This window comes from Passer domesticus, chromosome 20 (assembly GCF_036417665.1).
Source record: "Passer domesticus isolate bPasDom1 chromosome 20, bPasDom1.hap1, whole genome shotgun sequence".
Lineage (NCBI taxonomy): Eukaryota > Metazoa > Chordata > Aves > Passeriformes > Passeridae > Passer > Passer domesticus.
In genome coordinates this window covers 2122643-2141386 of record NC_087493.1, presented here as the reverse complement: position 1 = coordinate 2141386, position 18744 = coordinate 2122643, and the positions used below count along the sequence as shown (strand labels likewise).

Sequence of the window (18744 nt, the reverse complement as noted above, 5' to 3'; positions counted from 1 at the left end):
AATGGAGAGATTCCCAGGGAAGCCAGTCTCCTCACTCCCAGGGAGGAATCCCAAAAGGAGATTCCCAGGGAAGCCAGTCTCCTCACTCCCAGGGAGGAATCCCAAAAGGAGACTCCTAGGGAAGTCCCTGCTCCCTGCTAGTACCTCCAGCCCCAGAGCTGACGTGCTTGTCCTCCTCTGATGTTCAGGGACGAAGGGTTAAGGATCTTTCTGCTGGGCCCCAGCCTGACACACTTCCTGGGAATGGCTTGGTGCCCACTGGAGCTGGGGATACCCCTTCCCATCTCCCTGCAGGCCTCCCCTTCTCCCGAGAGTTCCAGGATGTAGCCGCTAGAATTAAAGTAACAAGAGGTTAATGAGTTGCTAAAATATGCACCTGATGTCAAAAGGAACGTTCCCGCTTTCCAAGGCTGTAAATACCCCAAATCCCAGGGAATTGGCACTCCTGGCTTTCTATGCAGCGAGCTGAAGTAGGACAGGCCCTGTGCTGGGGTTTGTTTGTTTAATTTTCCTTCAGACAGTGGGATGCTCCAACCTTCTTCCCGCTTTTCCTCTGTAAACACTGTGTTGCTTTAATTATCAGCACGGAGAGCTCCAAGAACAATAATCTCTGGCGCTGGGGCTGGCCTGGAGCCACCCGTGGCCCCAGGAACAAACGGTCATTCATTTTGCAACCCTTTCTGAACCCAAATGTTTACATCACACGTTTCGCTCCACGTGGTGGGGTGGGGAGAGCAGGAATATTTTTGCAACACTTAAAAGTTATGAGTGTTCTGAAATCTCTTGGCATTAGCAGTATAAATTGTGGAATAGCAGCAGGTGTTTATGCTCCAGAGGGGGAAGGTGTCAGGGATTTGTTGCTGCTGGGCTGAGGCAGAGAATGGGCTGGGATTGGGGGTTTTCTCTTGTTTCCTGCAGGTTTCCTTAAATATTTTACCCTTTTTGCAGTCAGGTCTTGCCTACTTACGACAGCTTGGATGAGCCGTCTGTCAAAATCATGAGCTCCATATTTGCTTCTTCCCTAAACGTGGTCACCACCTTTTACATCATGGTAGGAACTTCCCCTTCTCCTCCCTTGCCAGAAATCTGGAGGGGCCACAGGGATGAGGGTTTATCTACAGCTGGGGCTGGTTTCTGCTTATCTGTATTTATTCTGACAGATAAGTCCTCGTGCTGAAAGCAGAGTTAGGTGGGAGGTGATGAACCCAAGAGCACAGGGGGCATTGGGAGAATCCAGGTTTTCAGAGCAGCACGTTTCCTTGGATGGAGGCACAGTGGAGGCCCAGCTCTTCCCAGGCCCAGCCTGGAGCAGGGGCTGCTGCCCAGAGTTTGGAGAACTTTTTCCAGCCTGTTTTGAAGGAAGTTATGCCTCATAAGGCAGCAGTTCATAAAACTGGGTTAATAATTCCTGAGGAGAGCCTTGGCCCATGAGCCAGGCTGCTGCAGGGAATTGTGACAGCCCCTCTGTTGGAGAGGGATGCTCCATGGGCCTGGCAGCAAGCAAAGTGTGTCCTCTAGAAAAACCCCTGGATTTGATGAGAAACTTGCTTTAAGCAGTTCCCACTCTTGATTAATGACCTGTCCCAGGTTTTGGGGTGCCCGTGGAAGTGACCTCACACTCCCACTTGGCTGCTCCAATGGAAGGTCTGCCCCCTCTGTGGGGAGCAGCTGTGAAGTGTTGGGAGTCCAACCCCGCTCTCCTCCCCAGGTGGGCTTCTTTGGCTACGTGAGTTACACCGAGGCCATTGCTGGCAACGTCCTGATGAACTTCCCTTCCAACGTGGTGACGGAGATGATCCGAGTGGGATTCATGATGTCGGTGGCCGTGGGGTTCCCCATGATGATCCTGCCCTGCAGACAGGCACTGAACACCCTGCTTTTTGAGCAGCAGGTAAGATCCCAGGGCTGACTCGGGGTGAAGCTTGATTTTGAAGGGATTTTGTGGTGACTCTTTGGTCTCTGACTGGGCCCCAAACCTGCCTTGGCTCCCTGAGACTCTGGTGATAATGGTATGTGGCAGGTACTCACTATCCTGAGGGACAAAACCTCAACTCCCATAAAACCCTCAGTGCTCAGGGTGTGGTGACAGTGCAGCAGGGGCCTGTGGCCATCTCTAAATCCTGCTCTGCTCACTGGTTAATCCCTGGCACTTGGAGGTTCGTGTCCTCTGCAGAGGATTCCATGGGCCAAAGGAGTGGAGTTCCCGGTGTAAAGCTCATGTCCTGTGGCTGCTGCTCCCTGCTGTTCTGGGGATTCCAGCTCTGGCACAAGCATGTTGCACAGCTCAATACTGAGGTGGTTTCTTCCCCTCAGAAAGAGGGAGAAATGTGCTTTTGGAAGCAGCAGAGCCTCCTCATTTCCTGCTGCTCCAGCTGCTGTCCTTTTGCTGGCCAACTCATTGAGCTCAAACTCCTGTTCCCGGCCTCAGAGCCCAGCCCAGCCCCATTTCTTCTTGCTTCCTTGTGTGCCTGCTGACTCCTGCTCCATTATTCTCACCCAGCACCTTTGTCAGCAGCCCTGGAGCAGCCCTTTCCTCTCCGGGTTCGGATGTCCCCTTCCTCCAGCGCCTCCCGGGCTGCGGTGCCGGGGCAGGGGCGGGCAGTGGGATAAGGGATCCAGCCCTCTCCCACACGTTCCACCTTTCCCAGGGCCAGCTCCTCAGCCAGCCTTTGTGACTGAAGCTGGTCTGTGTGCTGGAGACTGTGAGTCCCTTGTGGCAGTGGCGTGTTCTCCTCTGTGCATTGTGCGCACGGAGCGCGCCGATGGGATTCAGCAAATAACAGTGAGAGATTGTGGGAATGTTCTGAGGCCTTTGTGTATCTGCATAAATAGAAACCTCTTAGGCAGGAAATAAAACTTGAGCAATTTATAGCTCTAAATCCTGCCACTTCTGCCTGTGAGAAGCCCCCGGCTCTTTTCTCACGTTGGGAGGGCCTGAGCATGGGGGCAGACTCGGTGAGAGCCAGCGGGTGCAGAGGAGGAAGCGCTGGAAACACTTGGGAACACTTTGGATCTCGCCTGGGCTCAGCTCGTGGCTGGCTGGGCTCTGAAGGTGTCGCTTTGCCTTCCTCCCCCATCTGTGCAGCAGCGGAGCTGGGACCCGCTGGGTCTGCAGGGCACACTGGGGCCTCTGCCTTCCACCCGGGAAGATGGGATGGGATGGGAAGCAGAGGGCCTCTGGAATTCCTCCAGCAGCACCCATCCTCCCCTGTGGTGTCCCTGGGGTGTCTCCCAGTCAGAGGGGATGGCTTTGCTCCCAGAGCTGTGGGGAGCACCTCCCCCTGTGACCTCTCTCTCCTGCTGCACCCCTGAGCTCCTTCCTCCTGCCCCTGGCTTGGGCTGTTCTCCGAGTCCCTGCACAGGGTCTGGGCCACAGCTGAGGGGATCACAGCTGGGATGGGCTGGAGCTGCAGGGAGCATTGCTGAGGGAATTGCTGAGGGTGTGGGGACTGGGATACCAGAGCTCATCTCTCCCTCCCAGCAGAAGGACGGCACCTTCGCTGCCGGGGGCTACATGCCCCCGCTCCGCTTCAAAGCCCTGACGCTGGCTGTTGTGTTTGGAACCATGGTCGGAGGCATCATGATCCCGAATGGTGAGTGAGGAGCTGGGAACAAGGGCTGGCTGCTTTCTCTGGTCTCTGTTATTTGTTTTCCTGGCTGGGGTGACCAGACTCACACCCCATCCTGCCCGGGGGCTCTGGCAGCTGTCCCGTGCTGCTGCTCTGGCACTCCTGGAAAAGACCTTTGCTGACTTTTCCTCTTCTTCCCCAGTGGAAACAGTCCTGGGCCTGACAGGTGCGACCATGGGAAGCCTCATTTGTTTCATCTGCCCAGCTCTTATTTACAAGAAGATCCACAAGAATGCGCTTTGTTCACAGGTCAGTGCTGATGCTGCTTGACATCCCCCTAAGCCCTCTGCAGAGCCTGGGAACGTGCTTCGTTTGGCTGCAGCACAGACACTGCTCAGCACCTCCTCCAGCCTCCCCCTCCAGTCTGCCCAGTACAGGTGGGAGCTGTTCTGGGTGGGTGTCCACCACTTAGGGATGCACAGACAGTGGCAGAGAGCACAACTTGGAATCACCAGCTCTTTTTGTCCCTCCAGCAGCAAGTGAAACAGTCATTTTGTGCATAAAATGCTGCTTCCAGTCCTCCTCGGGGTGGGATTCAGGTTTTGGATCCTCAGAACAGGAAATCCAGGCAGCCTGTAAAACCTTAAAGCCTCACATCCCGACCTGCCCGGGCTGGGTAAAACAAACAGGGCTCCACGATGTGGTTTGTGCTGCCGACCCTCAGCTTTCTGCTTTCAACCAAAATAATAGTAAAAAAGGAACACACACATAGAGGTGTTGCTTCAGGAATTGATTTTCTGAGGGATTGGGGGCGTTCAGAGGCTGTTAGAAGTTTTAACTTTTCCTTTTGCTCCAGTTTGAATTGGCCTCCTCAGGGACTGAAACAAAGTGGCTCTTTGCTGGGCTTGATCTCTCTGCTCCTGCAAATACTTTGGGCTGAAATTAACAGGTTTTGGGGTTTTTTTCCTAACAATAATTTAATCCACTGCCTTTTTCACAGGCCTCTGTCCCAACATTTCCAGTCAGGACAGTGCTGGGCTGGAAATAAGGTTTTGGGCACAGTGTGGAGTCAGCAGGGGAGAGCAGCACGTTTTTGTGGGGCCCACAGAACTGGTGGCTTGTTCTCTGCTTAATGACTTGTGGCTTTGCAAACCTATGTGAATTTTTTAAGCAGGGTGTGTTGTTTTTTTTTTTTTTTTCTTCCCTGTGCTTTCCCTGACAGAAGGAAGTAGTCCAACTTTCCAGCTTTCACTCTGAATTCTGACACTTAGCTCCGAACTTCTTTGAGTGAAACCCCGAGCAGGAGTCTGAATGCCAGCCTGGGTTTTTCAGGGAAACAAAGAGCACTTTCAAGAATCGCTTTCTATTCCGGCTGAGCCAGAGTGTTTCCCTGCAGTGCCTCGAGGCTGCACTCAGGACAGGCTGAGCTCTGAGCCTGGCTGCTCGGGGTGGGACACTGGGGCCCTCACAATGCCTGACCCCAAACCCGGTCACGAGGCTGAGGGAGATGTTTGTCCTGCAGAAATCCCCACAAAGGAGGAAGGGCTTATCTAAAGCATCAGGCCCCGGGTTACTTCTCGAGGGGCTGGCAGCAAGCTGTCCAGCCTTCCCTGAGTGATCCATTGCCTGTCAGGTTTGCATTCCTGCTTGGAGCGAGAACACACCTGCCCGCCCTGCTCAGCACCTCCCCGCCTCCACAGCCCAGCTCGGAGCCCACCCTCTCCTCCCTCCAGGTCTTTGCAAAGGCTCATTTATTCTTTCCCTGGAGCTCTGTCTTTGGTCTCCTCCTTCATTCCTGCACTCCTTTGATCAGGTGCTCCACTCCATCAAAGTCAGCTCCTGAGGAAGGTGGCGGGCGGGGGGAGAATGCCAGCCCTGGGCTCAGCTGTCCTTCCCTTCTTGTCCCTGTCCAAACAGTGTACATGGACGTTCTCCCTCCTTCCCTGCATCAGCTTGAGCCTCTTTCAGAGCAGCAAACCTCAGCGCCAGCTTTTACACTTCTCAGGGTTATCTTGGCTCTTGTGCTGCTGAGAACTGGCTGCTTTTATCGGGCCACTTCTGGCACCCAGCAGCGTCCAGTGTGGGGCAGGTGGTGACGTGAAAGGCCAGGTTTTTACAGGAGAGGTGCAAACTGAGGCTACGAAACAGGGATTTTGCACTAGAAGCAGTGAAGAGGATTTCAGGTGGGGGAGGAAAATGGGCAGATGTTTGCTGGCCAGCAAAGGGCTTCTGCTGAGGAACTGGGAAGGATTGGAGCTGCTGCTCAGCTGGGCTGGGCTGGGAGTGCCCTGGTTGGAAGGGTTAGGTTGAAAAGGCAGGTCCCAGAGCAGTTAAAAAGCCCAGAGTCAGGCACACAGTGCTGTGAGTGAGCAGGGAGAGCATTCCCTTTCTTGTGGTTAAGCATCTGTTCCTGTAAAGGTCCGTGTCCCGCTGCTCCCCGGGAGCCCCGGTTTGGCAGCGCTGCCGTGGGGCGTGTGGGGGTCTGTGAGCAGAGTGTGTAACTGCCAGCAGGAAGGTGTTGCCTTCCCAGTGTTGACACAAGCTTGTCCGAGAGGCCCCTCCTAGGGAGGCCGGAGTTGCTGTTGTCCCAGTTGGGGAAGAGGAGCTGCCGGAGGTCAGGAAGTGACCCCTGGGCTCGCTCCTGTGCGGGTGGAAAAGAGATTCCCTCTGCCCTTCCCTGGCAGCGCAGGGGCCAGCACACCTTCCCCAGCAGCACATCCAGGGGTACAGCCCCCCAGGCACAGCAGTTCTGAGGAGGGGGCTAGCAGTGACCGGGGCTCTGCATTCCTTCGCCGTGACTCCGTCCCTCGGAACGCTCGCTGTCCAGGAGGACGGCGATGGCCTCACGCCACACAAATGCAGCGTGTTTGCTTCCCGTGGCTGCAGGAGAGGGCTGAGCTAATGGCTCTGCTGTGCAGAGCTGGATCATCTTCTGGGAGGGTGGAAGGAGGGCCCAGGGAGCGCGACCGGCCGAGGAAACGGCCGCGTAAACTTCCTCTGCTGAATTCCTGTCCGTGGCTCCCGGGAGATGGGCCCTGGCCCTGCTGAGCTGCCCAGGGCTTCCCACAGCCTCTCCCCGTGTCTGTGCTCAGAGGGGCTTCTGCAGAAAGGGCTCTGCTCTCCGTGGGATCGCTAGCTCTGGGGGAGATCATTCCCCTGGGACCAGAGCTTGGCTCAGACGTGCCTTGCAGTGCTGAGCCTCCCCTCGCTCCAGGGTCTCTGGTGCTCTGGGGATTGCTGGCTCCTCTGCCTGGATTGGCTCCTTGAGCGCCCGAGTCCTTGCAGCCCTCACTCCCGTTCCTTCAGTTGCCTTGGTGGTCCCCTGAGCACAAACCGCCTGCTTTTCCATGGCATGAGCATCTCCGTGGAATTAAGCCAAATCGTGGCCCTCTTTATTCTGGTCTTCAGCTGGGGCGGGGGTAGGTGGGGAGGGGGAGTGGGTGAGGGCGGCTCAGGGACAGCCCAGCCTGTCTCCGACTGCCACGTGTGCCCGTACCCGCTGCTCCGGGAGCTCGCAGCTGAACTCCAAATGTGCAGCAATCAAAGGGGTTTCAATCCGAGGCATTTGAGCCCCTGGTTCCCCACTAAGATAAGAAACAACAAAAATCCTTTTAAAGCATTTAATGTTTTCAGCCGTTTCCTACAGTTCCCTCCTCTCCCACGTTGCTCCTGGTTCCTGTGGCACCAGAATAGATCCTCTTTGTGGAAACGCTCTTCCTCTCCGCTGTTGTTTCTGGAAGGTGCCAGAACAACCTCCCAGGCACAAAATGCATTTGTGCCGGGGCTGTGGATTGTGGGAGGGGAGGAAGTGGAGCAGCTCGAGCCCAGGGCAGCAGTGCAGGACCTGCTGACTCGGCGATTGCCCGGTGCTGGGGGGTGGATGGCAGGATATCTGCTCTTTGTGCACCCCGGGCAAGGCAGGCAGCACATTCTGCTCCTGTTTCCTCTGCAGCAGCTCTAAGGTCTGGCCTCTGCTCCCTGGCCACGCTGCCCCTGATCCAGGGCTGCTCCACGTCCCGCCAGCCTTTTCCTTCCCAAGGCGTCGGGCTGTCTGCGGGGCGTGCTGGGAACGGGCCCGCCGGGGCCCCCTGGGCCCAGCTCTGACCACGCTGCTCCCTCTTTCTGGGTGACCTCCCTCAGTGGGTGAGGAAAGCATCGGCCCCTCCTCCCCCTCTGCAAGTGCCAGTGTTTTAATTCCTCCTTCCAGTTTCACCTCTCCCCTTGATTTGCTGTTTTCTGGCAGCTTCCAGTGGTGAAGTGCTCCCTGTGGCCGTTCCTGGTTTTCCCCACACTGAGAAGCATCTTTTTGTTGTGCCTTTTGTGAATTGGGATGTAATCTGCACAGTGGGGATTGGGAGGCATGGAGTCGGGCAATGGTTTGGGCTGGGAGGGGCCTTAAAGCTCATCCAGTTCCACCTCTTGCCATGGGCAGGGACACCTTCCACTAGACCAGGTTGTCCAAGTGCCATCCAACACTTCCTATGACTCATGTGGAATTAGATCCTTTTAGATCAATTTGTCATCACATAACAAGCTGTAAAAATTCCTTTGCTGCTCATCACTTTCTCCTTTTTGAGGTAGAGAAATTCCAAGAGCCCTTCCCTCCACGGGATCCAGATTCCACCCTTCTATTTTTATCCTGTTTGATCCTAGCTTTCTGGGAATCTGGGAGTCATTTCTCAGCAGCTTCTTGAGTCCTGGGACCAGGACCTGTGTGTGGACATGTTACCCTTGCTTTCAAAACCAAGGAGTTTTGAGCAGCTCCCTGGAATGGTTGGGAGCTGTAACCAGGCCAGGCTCCTCTGTGCTCAGCCAGACCTGATTTCATGGAGTTCTCATGCTGGGAATACCAGGAAATGAGTCTTTGCAGTAGGACTTGTCTGCCACATGCATTTTCCTATCCCTGTGTCCTGCCCACTCACTTCACTCGCTTTTGAGCCCTTCCAAAGCCTTTCTAACAGCTTCCAGCCTCTGAAACAGCTTCCATTCCAACAGCTTCCATTCCCATGGCTCTACACCCAAATATGAACCTCAGCCAGGAGCAATTGGTTTTCCTGTTTCTCTCTGACATTTCTCTTCTCTCCCTAGCACGTGTCACTGTGCCGAGCTTGGAATTCTGTGGAGGCACCGTGGGAATGCTGTGGGGAGCAGTCCCCTTGGATTTCCTCTGCTCACTGTCCCTCTGTCCCTCTGTGCAGATTATCCTGTGGATTGGGCTGGGCATGCTGGTGATCAGCACCTACACCACCCTGTCTGCCACCAAGGAAACCCCTGTGAGGACGGAAGCAATGGGCTTGGAACACCTGGACAGAGAGGAGAACAGAATTGACCAGGATTCAGTCAAACTTCCAGGTATGTGCTTGCTGAGGTTGGGTTTCCCAGCCCTGTTCCTAGGTCGCCTCTTAAAAAGAAGGAGAAATTTGTTTTCTTTTTAAAGTGTGGTGGAAGCAGGGTAATTTCCAGGCAGCTCCCTGCATCTTCCCAGCTTCCTGGGGCCTTTTCCCAAGAAAAGCTGCACTTTTGTCTGCTGGAAAAATCTCTGTGACCTCCAGTGGTACATTGTGGGGGTTGTTCTTTTGGGAAGGGAAAGGCGTGGTGCAGGCCTGGGATCCCCTGGAGGGACAGAGCAGGGATCCCTATTTGGGATGAGCCCAGTGCCCACCTGGCCCACGGGACTGCTCCCCCCGTGCCAGCCCAAGGACCAGCCATCCATCACCCTCAAAGGTAGGGAAATTTATGGGAACTGCCTCTTTTTTCGGTGCCGAGCGTATAAATTTGGCCTCGGCTTTCTCTCTGACAAAGCCTGTGATTATGCCTCAGCTTTGTTTACCGGTTCTTGTTATTTATTTTTTGTTTGCTGGGGCTGCTGATGGAATTACGGCCGCTCCTCCCTTTCCCAGCTGCTCTGGAGCAAGGCCGTGGCGCGCAGGTGCCGCCTGACCCCGCGCTGCCCCTCGGCCCTGCCGCGTCCTGTTCCTTCGCTTCACTTTTGTTTCCTTCTGCTCCTGTGGGGCTTTTTTTTTTTTGTTCTTTGGAGGCCTTGAAATATCCTCGCAGAGATTGAGAGCGGAAGGGAGAAAGGGGCTGGCTCTTCTGGAGATTATCCTCCCTCCTGGTTCTTGGCTGGGTTCCTGCCCGGCAGCTTGGAGCGTCTCCCACACCGGTGCTGCTGCCGATAACATTCACTCTGGGCTTGCTCCGTGGTGCAGTTTACTTGTGGTTTGCTCGTGGCTTACTCAAGGCTGTGTGTGCCTTCCTGGATGCCGGTGAACTCCGAGCAAAAGAGGCTCCCAATCCCTTAATGGAGCCCTCAGCAGGGCCTGGAGGACGGATGCGATTGAATTCTTCCGTCTTGGTTAATTTTGGAGCAGTAATGGCCAAAGAACAGCTGCTCCTTTCAGGAGGAATCGCTAATGACACGTGTTCTGACTGGGAAAATAAAAAATCCCATAAAACACGGTGTCTGCAGGAGTTTGCTGAGTCTTCTCCCCTCCTCGGCGTGAGCCGGGGTGGTGGGGCGGGATGCCAGGCTCTGATCATCCGAGCGATCCCGGGGCCGCCGGCAGCAGCTCCGAGTGCTGCGGGATTAAATAATCCCACCCGGGAGGAAGGCGGGTTTAGTGCTCCCGGGTCATAAACTTCCCAGGGAGGAGCCCTGCAGTTCCGAGGAAAGCTCTGCTGTGCCCTGAGGTCCCTTTGCCAATGGAGGCTCCCTCCCCGGGGAGGAGGAAGAGGGGGGAGATGGAGCCGAGCAGAGAAGGGGGACAAGGACCTGCAGGGCGGACGTGGGGCTGCCCCGGGAGAGCCGGCGCTGCGATTCCTTGGATCTGTGCCTCTGCAGGATGTCGGCTTGACTAGCAATGAGAGGCGTTAAATGGTGCCCTTCATCCCCCGCCGCGGCTCCCCCTCGTCCTCGCCCGCCTTGTTTTGCAGACGGGAGCTGCCGCCTGGAACGCGGTGCAGCAGCTGCATCCTGTCCCTGCAGGGGCGCAGGATGCGGGCTGGGCCGCCCCCGGCACCTGGGTGCCCTCCGGATGGGCTCAATTCCACACCCGGAGCTGCAGCAGGATCCCACGGCTTCTCCCGGGGCACTGCTGGGTGCTCAGCCCCTTCCCCAGGGCACAGCGTGCCTCGTGCCCCTTCCCTGGCTGCAGGTTCTGCTCCAGGCTCCTTCCCTGGCTGCAGGTTCTGCTCCAGGCTCCTTCCCTGGCTGCAGGGTGCTGCTCCAGGCTCCTTCCCTGGCTGCAGGGTGCTGCTCCAGGCTCCTTCCCTGGTTGCAGGGTTCTGCTCCAGGCTCCTTCCCTGGCTGCAGGGTTCTGCTCCAGGCTCCTTCCCTGGCTGCAGGGTGCTGCTCCACTCTCCTTCCCTGGCTGCAGGTTCTGCTCCACTCTCCTTCCCTGGCTGCAGGGTGCTGCACCCAGCCCTTTTCCTGGGTGGAGGGTTTTCCAGACCCCTTCTTCCAGGCACAGGGTGCATCTGTGCCTTTGGGTCAGAAGGTGCTCAGGACCCATCCCGCTGCCTCTGCCCAGGGCAGGGTCTGTGGAAGCACATTTTGGCTCCAAGAGGCTGGAGAAACATGTGAGGAGGGATTTAGTGCCTGCCTGGGACCATTGCAACGATCCAAACCAGGAGCAGGGGGAGAAGGGAAGCTTTTAGGTTGCTAATCATGAAATTTTATGGCAGCCTGGAGAGACTGCCCCTTCCCTGGCTGCAGGGTGCTGCTCCAGGCTCCTTCCCTGGCTGCAGGGTGCTGCTCCCAGCCCTTTTCCTGGGTGGGAGGGTTCTTCCAGACCCTTCTGGACCTTCTTCCAGGCACAAGGTGCATCTGTGCCTCTGGGTCAGAGGGTGCTCAGCCCTTTCCTGGGCACAGGCTTGCTCCGTGCCCTTTCCCGTGCTGCCCCATCCAAGGCAAACCACAGGGCCTTTCCCCAGCGCTGCCTTCCCCGTCTGCCTCCCGCCTGTCAGCGTGTGAGAGGAGTTTTATTGGCCTCTTTGATGTTGTGGAGCCCAGAACTGGAGAGACTTTCATTAAAGCCCTGCCCCGTGGGCCCGGGGATTATGAATATTAGAACATTGGCCTTTTATGTGAACACGTATTGACCAGCGGCCTCGCAATCGTGTTTTTCCTAACGACACCCAAGTGCCCATTACAGCCCCAGCCTGTGGTGCTGGAGGTTTTACTGTCAGCAGCTCTTCGGGAAAGGGATAAAACCCCTTCCAGCCCCGTCCTGCCGCTCCGCGCCGCGGCTGCGCCTCTGTTAAAAGGTTGCTAAGCTGCCTCTGAAAGCTCAGGAAGGCAATTATCCATTAAAAAAAAAAAAAAAAAGCTAATTAGGCAATTTCTCTCCGTATTTAAAGCACCCTCGAGGGTCTCGGGGGGGATTAAGATTTTGTAATATTTTTCAGCTCCTTACTTGATCGTTGCTGCTTCATCTTCTCCCTGCTGTTGTGCAACGTTGGGTAACAAAGCCCTGATTCAGGCTCCTTGTGCAAGAGCCCTTTTCCCGGTGTGCCGGGCACCGTGCTCCGGCCATCCCGGCGTCCTGGGGCATGGGGTGGCCTCTGTTACTTGGTCTGGGGCAAAATGTGGGGTTGTGTTTGGCGCACGGCATCCCTGCACTCTCCATCCCTGCACTCTCCGTCCCTGCATCCATGTGCTTTGCCCCCCAAAAGCAAGCTGCCCGAGGCAGGCTGGGTCCCTGCTGGCATTCCCCGCCGGAGCAGCCCCGAGCTGTGTGGAACGTGGCTCCTGCATCCTGCAGGAACAGCTTGGCTCCGCCACGGCTCTCCCTGGTGCTTTGTGCGAGCGAGCTTTTAATAGTGCCTGTGACACAGAAAAGGAACCAGCAGCCTCTGGTAATTTGGGTTGGTTTTTACTGCTGGTGCGTCAGGAGACAACTGTGAACTAATTTCAGGGATGCCATTCCATAACCTTGTGAAATCTGGACCCGTTTCGGGGGGAGGGAGGGCTCCTGGAGGCGCAGCTGGGCTGGGGGCTCCCCGGGGAGGGCCTGGCCCTGCCCTGCTCCGGGTGCAGGGCTGCTGGGCACGTCCGAGGGCAGCGTTTGCCCCCAGCCCTCTGCCCCACTCGCTGGGCTCCGTTTTCCTTGGCACAGGCTCCTGGATCTTGCTCCATGTCGTGCGATGAAGGAATTTCAGCAGATCTGGAGCTGCACTGGCACGAGCAGGTCCTGAACTCCGTGTCCCTGGTCAGCTCTGGGGTGACCCCCTGGGCTGGGGGTGTGTTCTGGAGCTCCTTGTGCTGTCCCTAAGGCTCCCTCCGGACTGGGGGCGAGCACAGCAGGGCCCATCCCGCTGCCTCTGCCCATGCAGGGGCTGTGGAAGCACATTTCGGCTCCGAGAGGCTGGAAAAACGTGTGAGGAGGGATTTAGTGCCTGCCTGGGACCATTGCAGCGATCCGAACCAGGAGCAGGGGGAGAAGGGAAGCTTTTAGGTTGCTAATCATGAAATTTTATGGCAGCCTGGAGAGGCTGTTGCCAAACCACAACACACCCAGGCACGCACACACACAAATCAGCTGCAGGACGCCCCGGCTTCCCCTCGTGTGAGCAGAGCTGCCGGAGAGCCGGGGGGTCAGAGCGAACCTCTCGGTGCTGCCTCACACCCCGGCCTCTCCTTGGGAGCCAAAAAGCTTTTACAGCCTCTCAGGCCTTGCCTGTAATGTCCAAGGCTGCTCATAAAACACGACGAGGCGCAGCGTTACTGGAAGACGCTCCAAAGGGACCTGGAGGGCAAGAAGACAGGCAGAGCCCCAGCAAAACTCTTCCCTGCAAAGCACCCGGAGCCCCGGATGGATTTCCAGGCAGCCTGAGAGGTTGTTAATTCACGCCCTGATGATGAACTTAATTTTGTCTCCCGCTGAGCAAATGATGGCTTCGAGGCAGCTTGGCCTTATTGCGGCGTGGAGACTTTTGGGTTTGTGTTTTGTTTGTGTTTTGGGCTTTTCCTGCATTGTTTGCAGAGCGGGGAACGTGCCTCTGCCTGATTTATGATGGAAGCTGCCAGGGACACTCCCGCAGCAGAGCGGGGCCTCCCCGGCCCCTCGGGCTGCCCTGGGCCCGCGGGGGTTCACCTGCTGCTCTGGGCAGGGGAGCTGCTGCCTTTAACTCCTCTGGTTCCTGCTGGCAGGGAGCCTTCCCTCTTCTAATTTCCTTCCTTTTTATTTCCTCCTCTTTTCTTTTTTATTTCCTTCTCTCTTCCCTTTTATTTCCTCCTCTTTTCCTTTTTATTTCCTCCTCTTTTCCTTTTTATTTCCTCTTTTCCTTTTAATTCCCCCCCTTCCTTTTTATTTCCTCTTTTCCTTTTTATTTCCTCTCTTCCTTTTAATTCCCCCTCCTTCCTTTTTATTTCCTCCTCTTTCCCTTTTTATTTCCTTCTCTTTCCCTTTTTATTTCCTTCTCTCTTCCTTTTTATTTCCTCCCATTTTCCTTTTTATTTCCGTCTCTTTCCCTTTTTATTTCTTCTCTTCCTTTTTATTTCCTCCTCTTTTTCTTTTTATTTCCTCTCTTCCTTTTAATTCCCCCTCCTTCCTTTTTATTTCCTCCTCTTTTCCATTTTATTTCCTTCTCTCTTTATTTCCTTCTCTCTTCCTTTTTATTTCCTCTTCTCTTCCTTTTTATTTCCCCTTGAACACCATCTCACTGCTCAGCTCGTCGCTCCCATCTGCTGTAGGAACAGCCCTGCCTGTGCTGAGGTTCTCTGGATCCTGCAGTCCTCTGCGACCAGAGCCATCTCCCGCCTCCATGAACCAATTAACAAGAAACTTTCCTCCAATAGAGTAAATAATTTCTTGCACCGGGGCCAGGATTGAGCTGGGAACATCCGCAGCCGTGCCGAGGCTCCCCTCCCCTCCCCGGCCTCCCGCTTCTCAGGCCCCTGGCCAGGGCTGGGCACTGGCTCCTGCAGCCCAGATTTTCCTGAAAAGGAGGAGTGTCCTGCCCTGACTTGCTGAACCCTGGGAAGTCCCTCAATGGAGAGGGGGACCCTTGGGTACTAGACTTGAATTTCTCAGAAAATCCGAGTCCTTTTCCCCTCCCACCATCGCTCCCAAAGCGGAGGAACGCGGGGAGCCGGCCAGCCCCGCTCACATCCCTCCTCTGGGTGTGGAGCTCCGGGCTGGAGTCTGCATTTCTGGAGAGGCTCAAGGTCCTGCTGGCACACATCCCTCTGGGCCAGGAGTTTGTACTTAATTTTTTGTGAATTTTTGTTGTTTCCCCCCCTCCCCGGCTCAGGCAAGGCCCACGCAGCTGAAGTTGTGGCAATCCCTTCTTTCCCATGAGTTCATCTCGTAATAAATCGCACCAGCCCTGCGGAGGGGGAGGAGAAAATGGAAAGATGTTTATAGAATTAATTCCCCAAAGGAAATCACACGGGGGAGGGCGAAGGGGGAAAGAGTTGGGAATTTTTTTTTTTGTTACAGAAGATAGATTTTTTTTTTTTTATTTAAAGAGTTTGTTGGATGGAAAAAAATCTGCAGAACAACTTCACTGCTGGGAAACAATTTGATTTCCTTCTCTGCTGCTCTCCAAAGGAAGAGTTCACTCCCTGTGTGGGTTTTCTGCCATGCTGGGGCTGGAAGGGACCCTTCCCGTCCCATGGAATGTGTAAAAGATTCCATGTGGAATATGCCGGTCATATCAGTGCTGAATACAATGACTGGTTTGACTGGGATGTGTCTTCCAAAGACATTCCACCTCTTTGAGGGCAAGGTGGGGGGAAACTCCCCCTTCTCCCTCAGGAGTTTCCCCTAATTAATGCCTGTTTAATCCCCATCCTCAAAACTTTTGCGGGAAAAGGAAACCTCCCCACCCCTCCTCTGAGAGGCATCTGAAGGGCTGTGGGAACACACGGGCACTAAAAGGGGGGAAAAATCAAAATAACGGAGGATTTAAGACGCTTCACAGCAAACAGCAGCGGGGGGTGGGAGCTGGGCTGGAGCCCAGCTCGGGTTCTGGCGTTGGGGGGTTCGGGGCTGGATTCCAGCTCGGTGTCTCCCGGAGCCGGGGGGCTGGGGCAGGGAGCCGGGGGGATGCTACCATCTGGTGGCACTGGCTCGCAGCAGCAGCCGGCTGCATCCCGGCTCCATCCCTGCTCCATCCCTGCTCCATCCCTGCTCCATCCCGGCTCCATCCCTGCTCCATCCCAGCTCCATCCCTGCTCCATCCCTGCTCCAACCCAGCTCTATCCCCTCTCCATCCCAGCTCCATCCCTTATCCATCTCTGCTCCATCCCAGCTCCATCCCTGTTCCATCCCTGCGCCATCCCTTGTCCATCTGGCTCCATTCCTGCTCCATCCCTGCTCCATTCCTGCTCCATCCCGGCTCCATCCCTTATCCATCCCTGCTTCATTCCTGCTCCATCCCTGTTCCATCCCTGCTTCATCTCCTCTCCATCCCGGCTCCATCCCTGCTCCATCCCTGCTCCATCCCTGCTCCATCCCGGCTCCATCCTGTCTCCATCCCTGCTCCATCCCGGCTCCATCCCTTATCCATTCCTGCTCCATCCCAGCTCCATCCCTTATCCATCCCTGTTCCATCCCTGCGCCATCCCTTGTCCATCTGGCTCCATCCCTGCTCCCTCCCCTCTCCATCCCCACTTCATCCCTGCTCCATCCCCTCTCCATTCCTGCTCCATCCCTGCCACACTTCCCTGCTGGCAGCTCCATAAAAACCCACAACACTGAAAAAAACCAGAACAAAATCTCCCCCAGCCCCACGGTGCTGAGGCTGCAGGGAAATCAGCAGCTGGGCTGGGTGGGTGAAGGGGACTGGGACAGACACAGCAATTCCCAGATCACACTCCTCATCCCTGTCCCCATCCTGTGTTTGCAGAGCAGCACCCGGTGGTGGAGGAGCCCGAGGATGACCGTGATAAACCCAAAGTGCCTGAGAAGGAGGAGATGGAGCAGCCACAGATCAAGGTGCCCGTGCAGGTGCCCAAGAGGGAGGAGGAGAGAGGAAAGGTGGAAGAGAAAGTGCAGCTGGACCGTCCTGATCAAGGTAAAGGTGATCCTGGGAAAGGGAGCTGGGGCTGTGTGTATGTTGTGGGACTCTGAGACAGAGATGCTGAACTCTCCTCCTTACCCTCCCCTCAGTGCAGCTCCGTGGTGGTATTGGTGGATTGAAGGTGATTTAGTGTTTGATGCTCTGGATGCGTTTTGGGAACGTGGCCTCCAGATGAGGGAGAGAAGTCAGGGCTGGACAGGGCATGGAGCTGGGTGTACTGGGAGTACTGGGTATACTGGGAACCTGCTGCCTCTGACCCTGCCTGTCCCCCCAGGGATTGCTGTGCCCGTGGGGGAGGCTCATCGCCACGAGCCCCCAGTCCCACATGATGAGGTGGTCGTGGACATGGGGCGGGAGCGGGAGGAATCCAGCGAGAACAAAGTGGCTCCCGGAGCAGCCAACGACCGTCTGCTGGAGGAGCCAGCTAGGCTGAAGCCCCAGAAGGAGGCACTGGGCCCTAAACAAGGGAAGGAAGTGGTTGCTGAGAACCAGCCACGGGGAGGGACCGGTGGGCCCGTCCCAAACCTGGAGAAGGCCCCGGAGGCAGCGGTGCAGCAGGGGGCAAGGCCGCCCTACAAGGAGCTGCAGCCAGGGGAAGCCAAGGCACAGGCGGCCGTGCTGGATGGTGACACTGCCGAGGCTGCTAAGCAGGACCTGTCACAGCTCCAGCTCCCCAGGAAAGCAGAGGAGGCTGCAAAGTCCGTGGAGAAGGAAGCAGACCCTGGTAAGCTCCTTTCACGACAGCTCATCTGAGCAAGCTCTTCTGGGCCACTGGAGGTGGGACAATTTGGTCATTCCCGTCTCCATCCTGGTGCTTCCTTTTAACTCCACAAGTGGAGCACGTGAGTGAGCACAGCCCCTCCGGCAGCTGCTGCGGGAAGGGAGGAATCTGGTGGCTTTGACAGCTACTGCAAGAGCTGTCAAACAGTTGTTCGCCACCCGCCAAAATGTCAGGTGCCGTGCTGTTCCTGCACGGCTCCCAAATCACCGGGGACACGGAGCCGGGAGATCTTGACAGGGAACACATTGCCAAGTGCCCGTCTAAAAGCCAGTTAGAGCTGTTCTTGCATGTTAATTGGCCGAGGTAGTTAGTGCTGGCTCGCTGCCACCAGGCGCGGGATTGTTAAATATTGGGTTTATTACTTCCCTCGCAGCCGTCGGGTTGGATGCAAACGGAGCCGGGACGGCGCGGAGGCGTTTTAGGGAACATCTGCACTGACAGCAAAGCTCTGTCTTCCTTTGCAGGTGAGAAGCAGGAGCTGCCCCTCCCGGAGAGAGCAGAACTGCTGGAGAACCAGAACACTGAGGAGAAGCAGGAGAAGGCAGGGGGTGAGTGTGTGTCCCCGGGGTGTGCGGGGACAGGTCTGGATCTCCCCAGATCCCTCTCTGAGGGAGGATGGTGCCTTGAGGCCACAGCCCCTGCATAGCATCAGGTGGTGCCTGTCCCATCTCTGGCACACCTGGCAGGGCCACTTGGGGACCTGAGTCATGCTGGCACCTGGGCACAGCTGCTCCCTGGTGTTGGAGCCCTGGGAAGAGGGAGGCAGGACTGAAACTGCTCTGGCAGCACGGCGGGAGGGGCGTGGGCAGGGGCACATGGGGACACCTGAACACATCACAGGGAAAAGCTCCTTCCCCTCAAGGCCCTGCTGCTCTGTCCTTGGGGCATCAAAGCTGCAAAGCCCTTCCTCAGGCTGAGCTCCTCCCTCCAACCTCTGCCTGACAAGGGGAGGTTGGAGCCTGAGCTTGGGCTTGTGTGCAGGTCCCTTGCTCTCCTCCTGTCCTCTTCCAGCTTCCTTCCCTCTCTCCTGGCAGGGTTTGTGGAGTCAGATCTTCCTGCCAAGGAGAGCCCTTGCAGCCCATCCAGAGCTGACATGATTTCTGAGGGCTTTGGGTAACAGGGATTTTACTTTCTCTGTCTTTTTCCCCTTTTCCAGAAGCAGGGCCAGCAAAACTGCTGGACCACAACGTGCTGCTTCAGGTGATCAAGGAGCAGCAGGTGCAGCACAAGCAGCTCCTGGACCAGCAGGCAAAGCTGCTGGCAGTGATCGAGGAGCAGCACAAGGAGATCCACCAGCAGCGGCAGGAGGAGGGGGCAGAGGAGAAGCCAAAGCCAGGTAAGGACGTGGCCAGGGAGCAGGACCCCTCC

General features: G+C 56.3%; 1 protein-coding gene across 1 annotated transcript in view; it reads left to right on the top strand.

The window, feature by feature from the left end:
• The window catches only part of SLC38A10 (solute carrier family 38 member 10), a 31399-nt gene that overhangs the window by 9874 nt on the left and 2781 nt on the right, over positions 1 to 18744 (top strand). The window contains exons 6-14 of the mRNA XM_064395179.1: positions 949 to 1051; positions 1709 to 1891; positions 3482 to 3593; positions 3772 to 3878; positions 8768 to 8921; positions 16422 to 16589; positions 16870 to 17319; positions 17841 to 17924; positions 18533 to 18712. Coding sequence (XP_064251249.1) covers positions 949 to 1051; positions 1709 to 1891; positions 3482 to 3593; positions 3772 to 3878; positions 8768 to 8921; positions 16422 to 16589; positions 16870 to 17319; positions 17841 to 17924; positions 18533 to 18712 — 1541 coding nt within the window. The remainder of the gene's footprint in view (positions 1 to 948; positions 1052 to 1708; positions 1892 to 3481; positions 3594 to 3771; positions 3879 to 8767; positions 8922 to 16421; positions 16590 to 16869; positions 17320 to 17840; positions 17925 to 18532; positions 18713 to 18744) is intronic.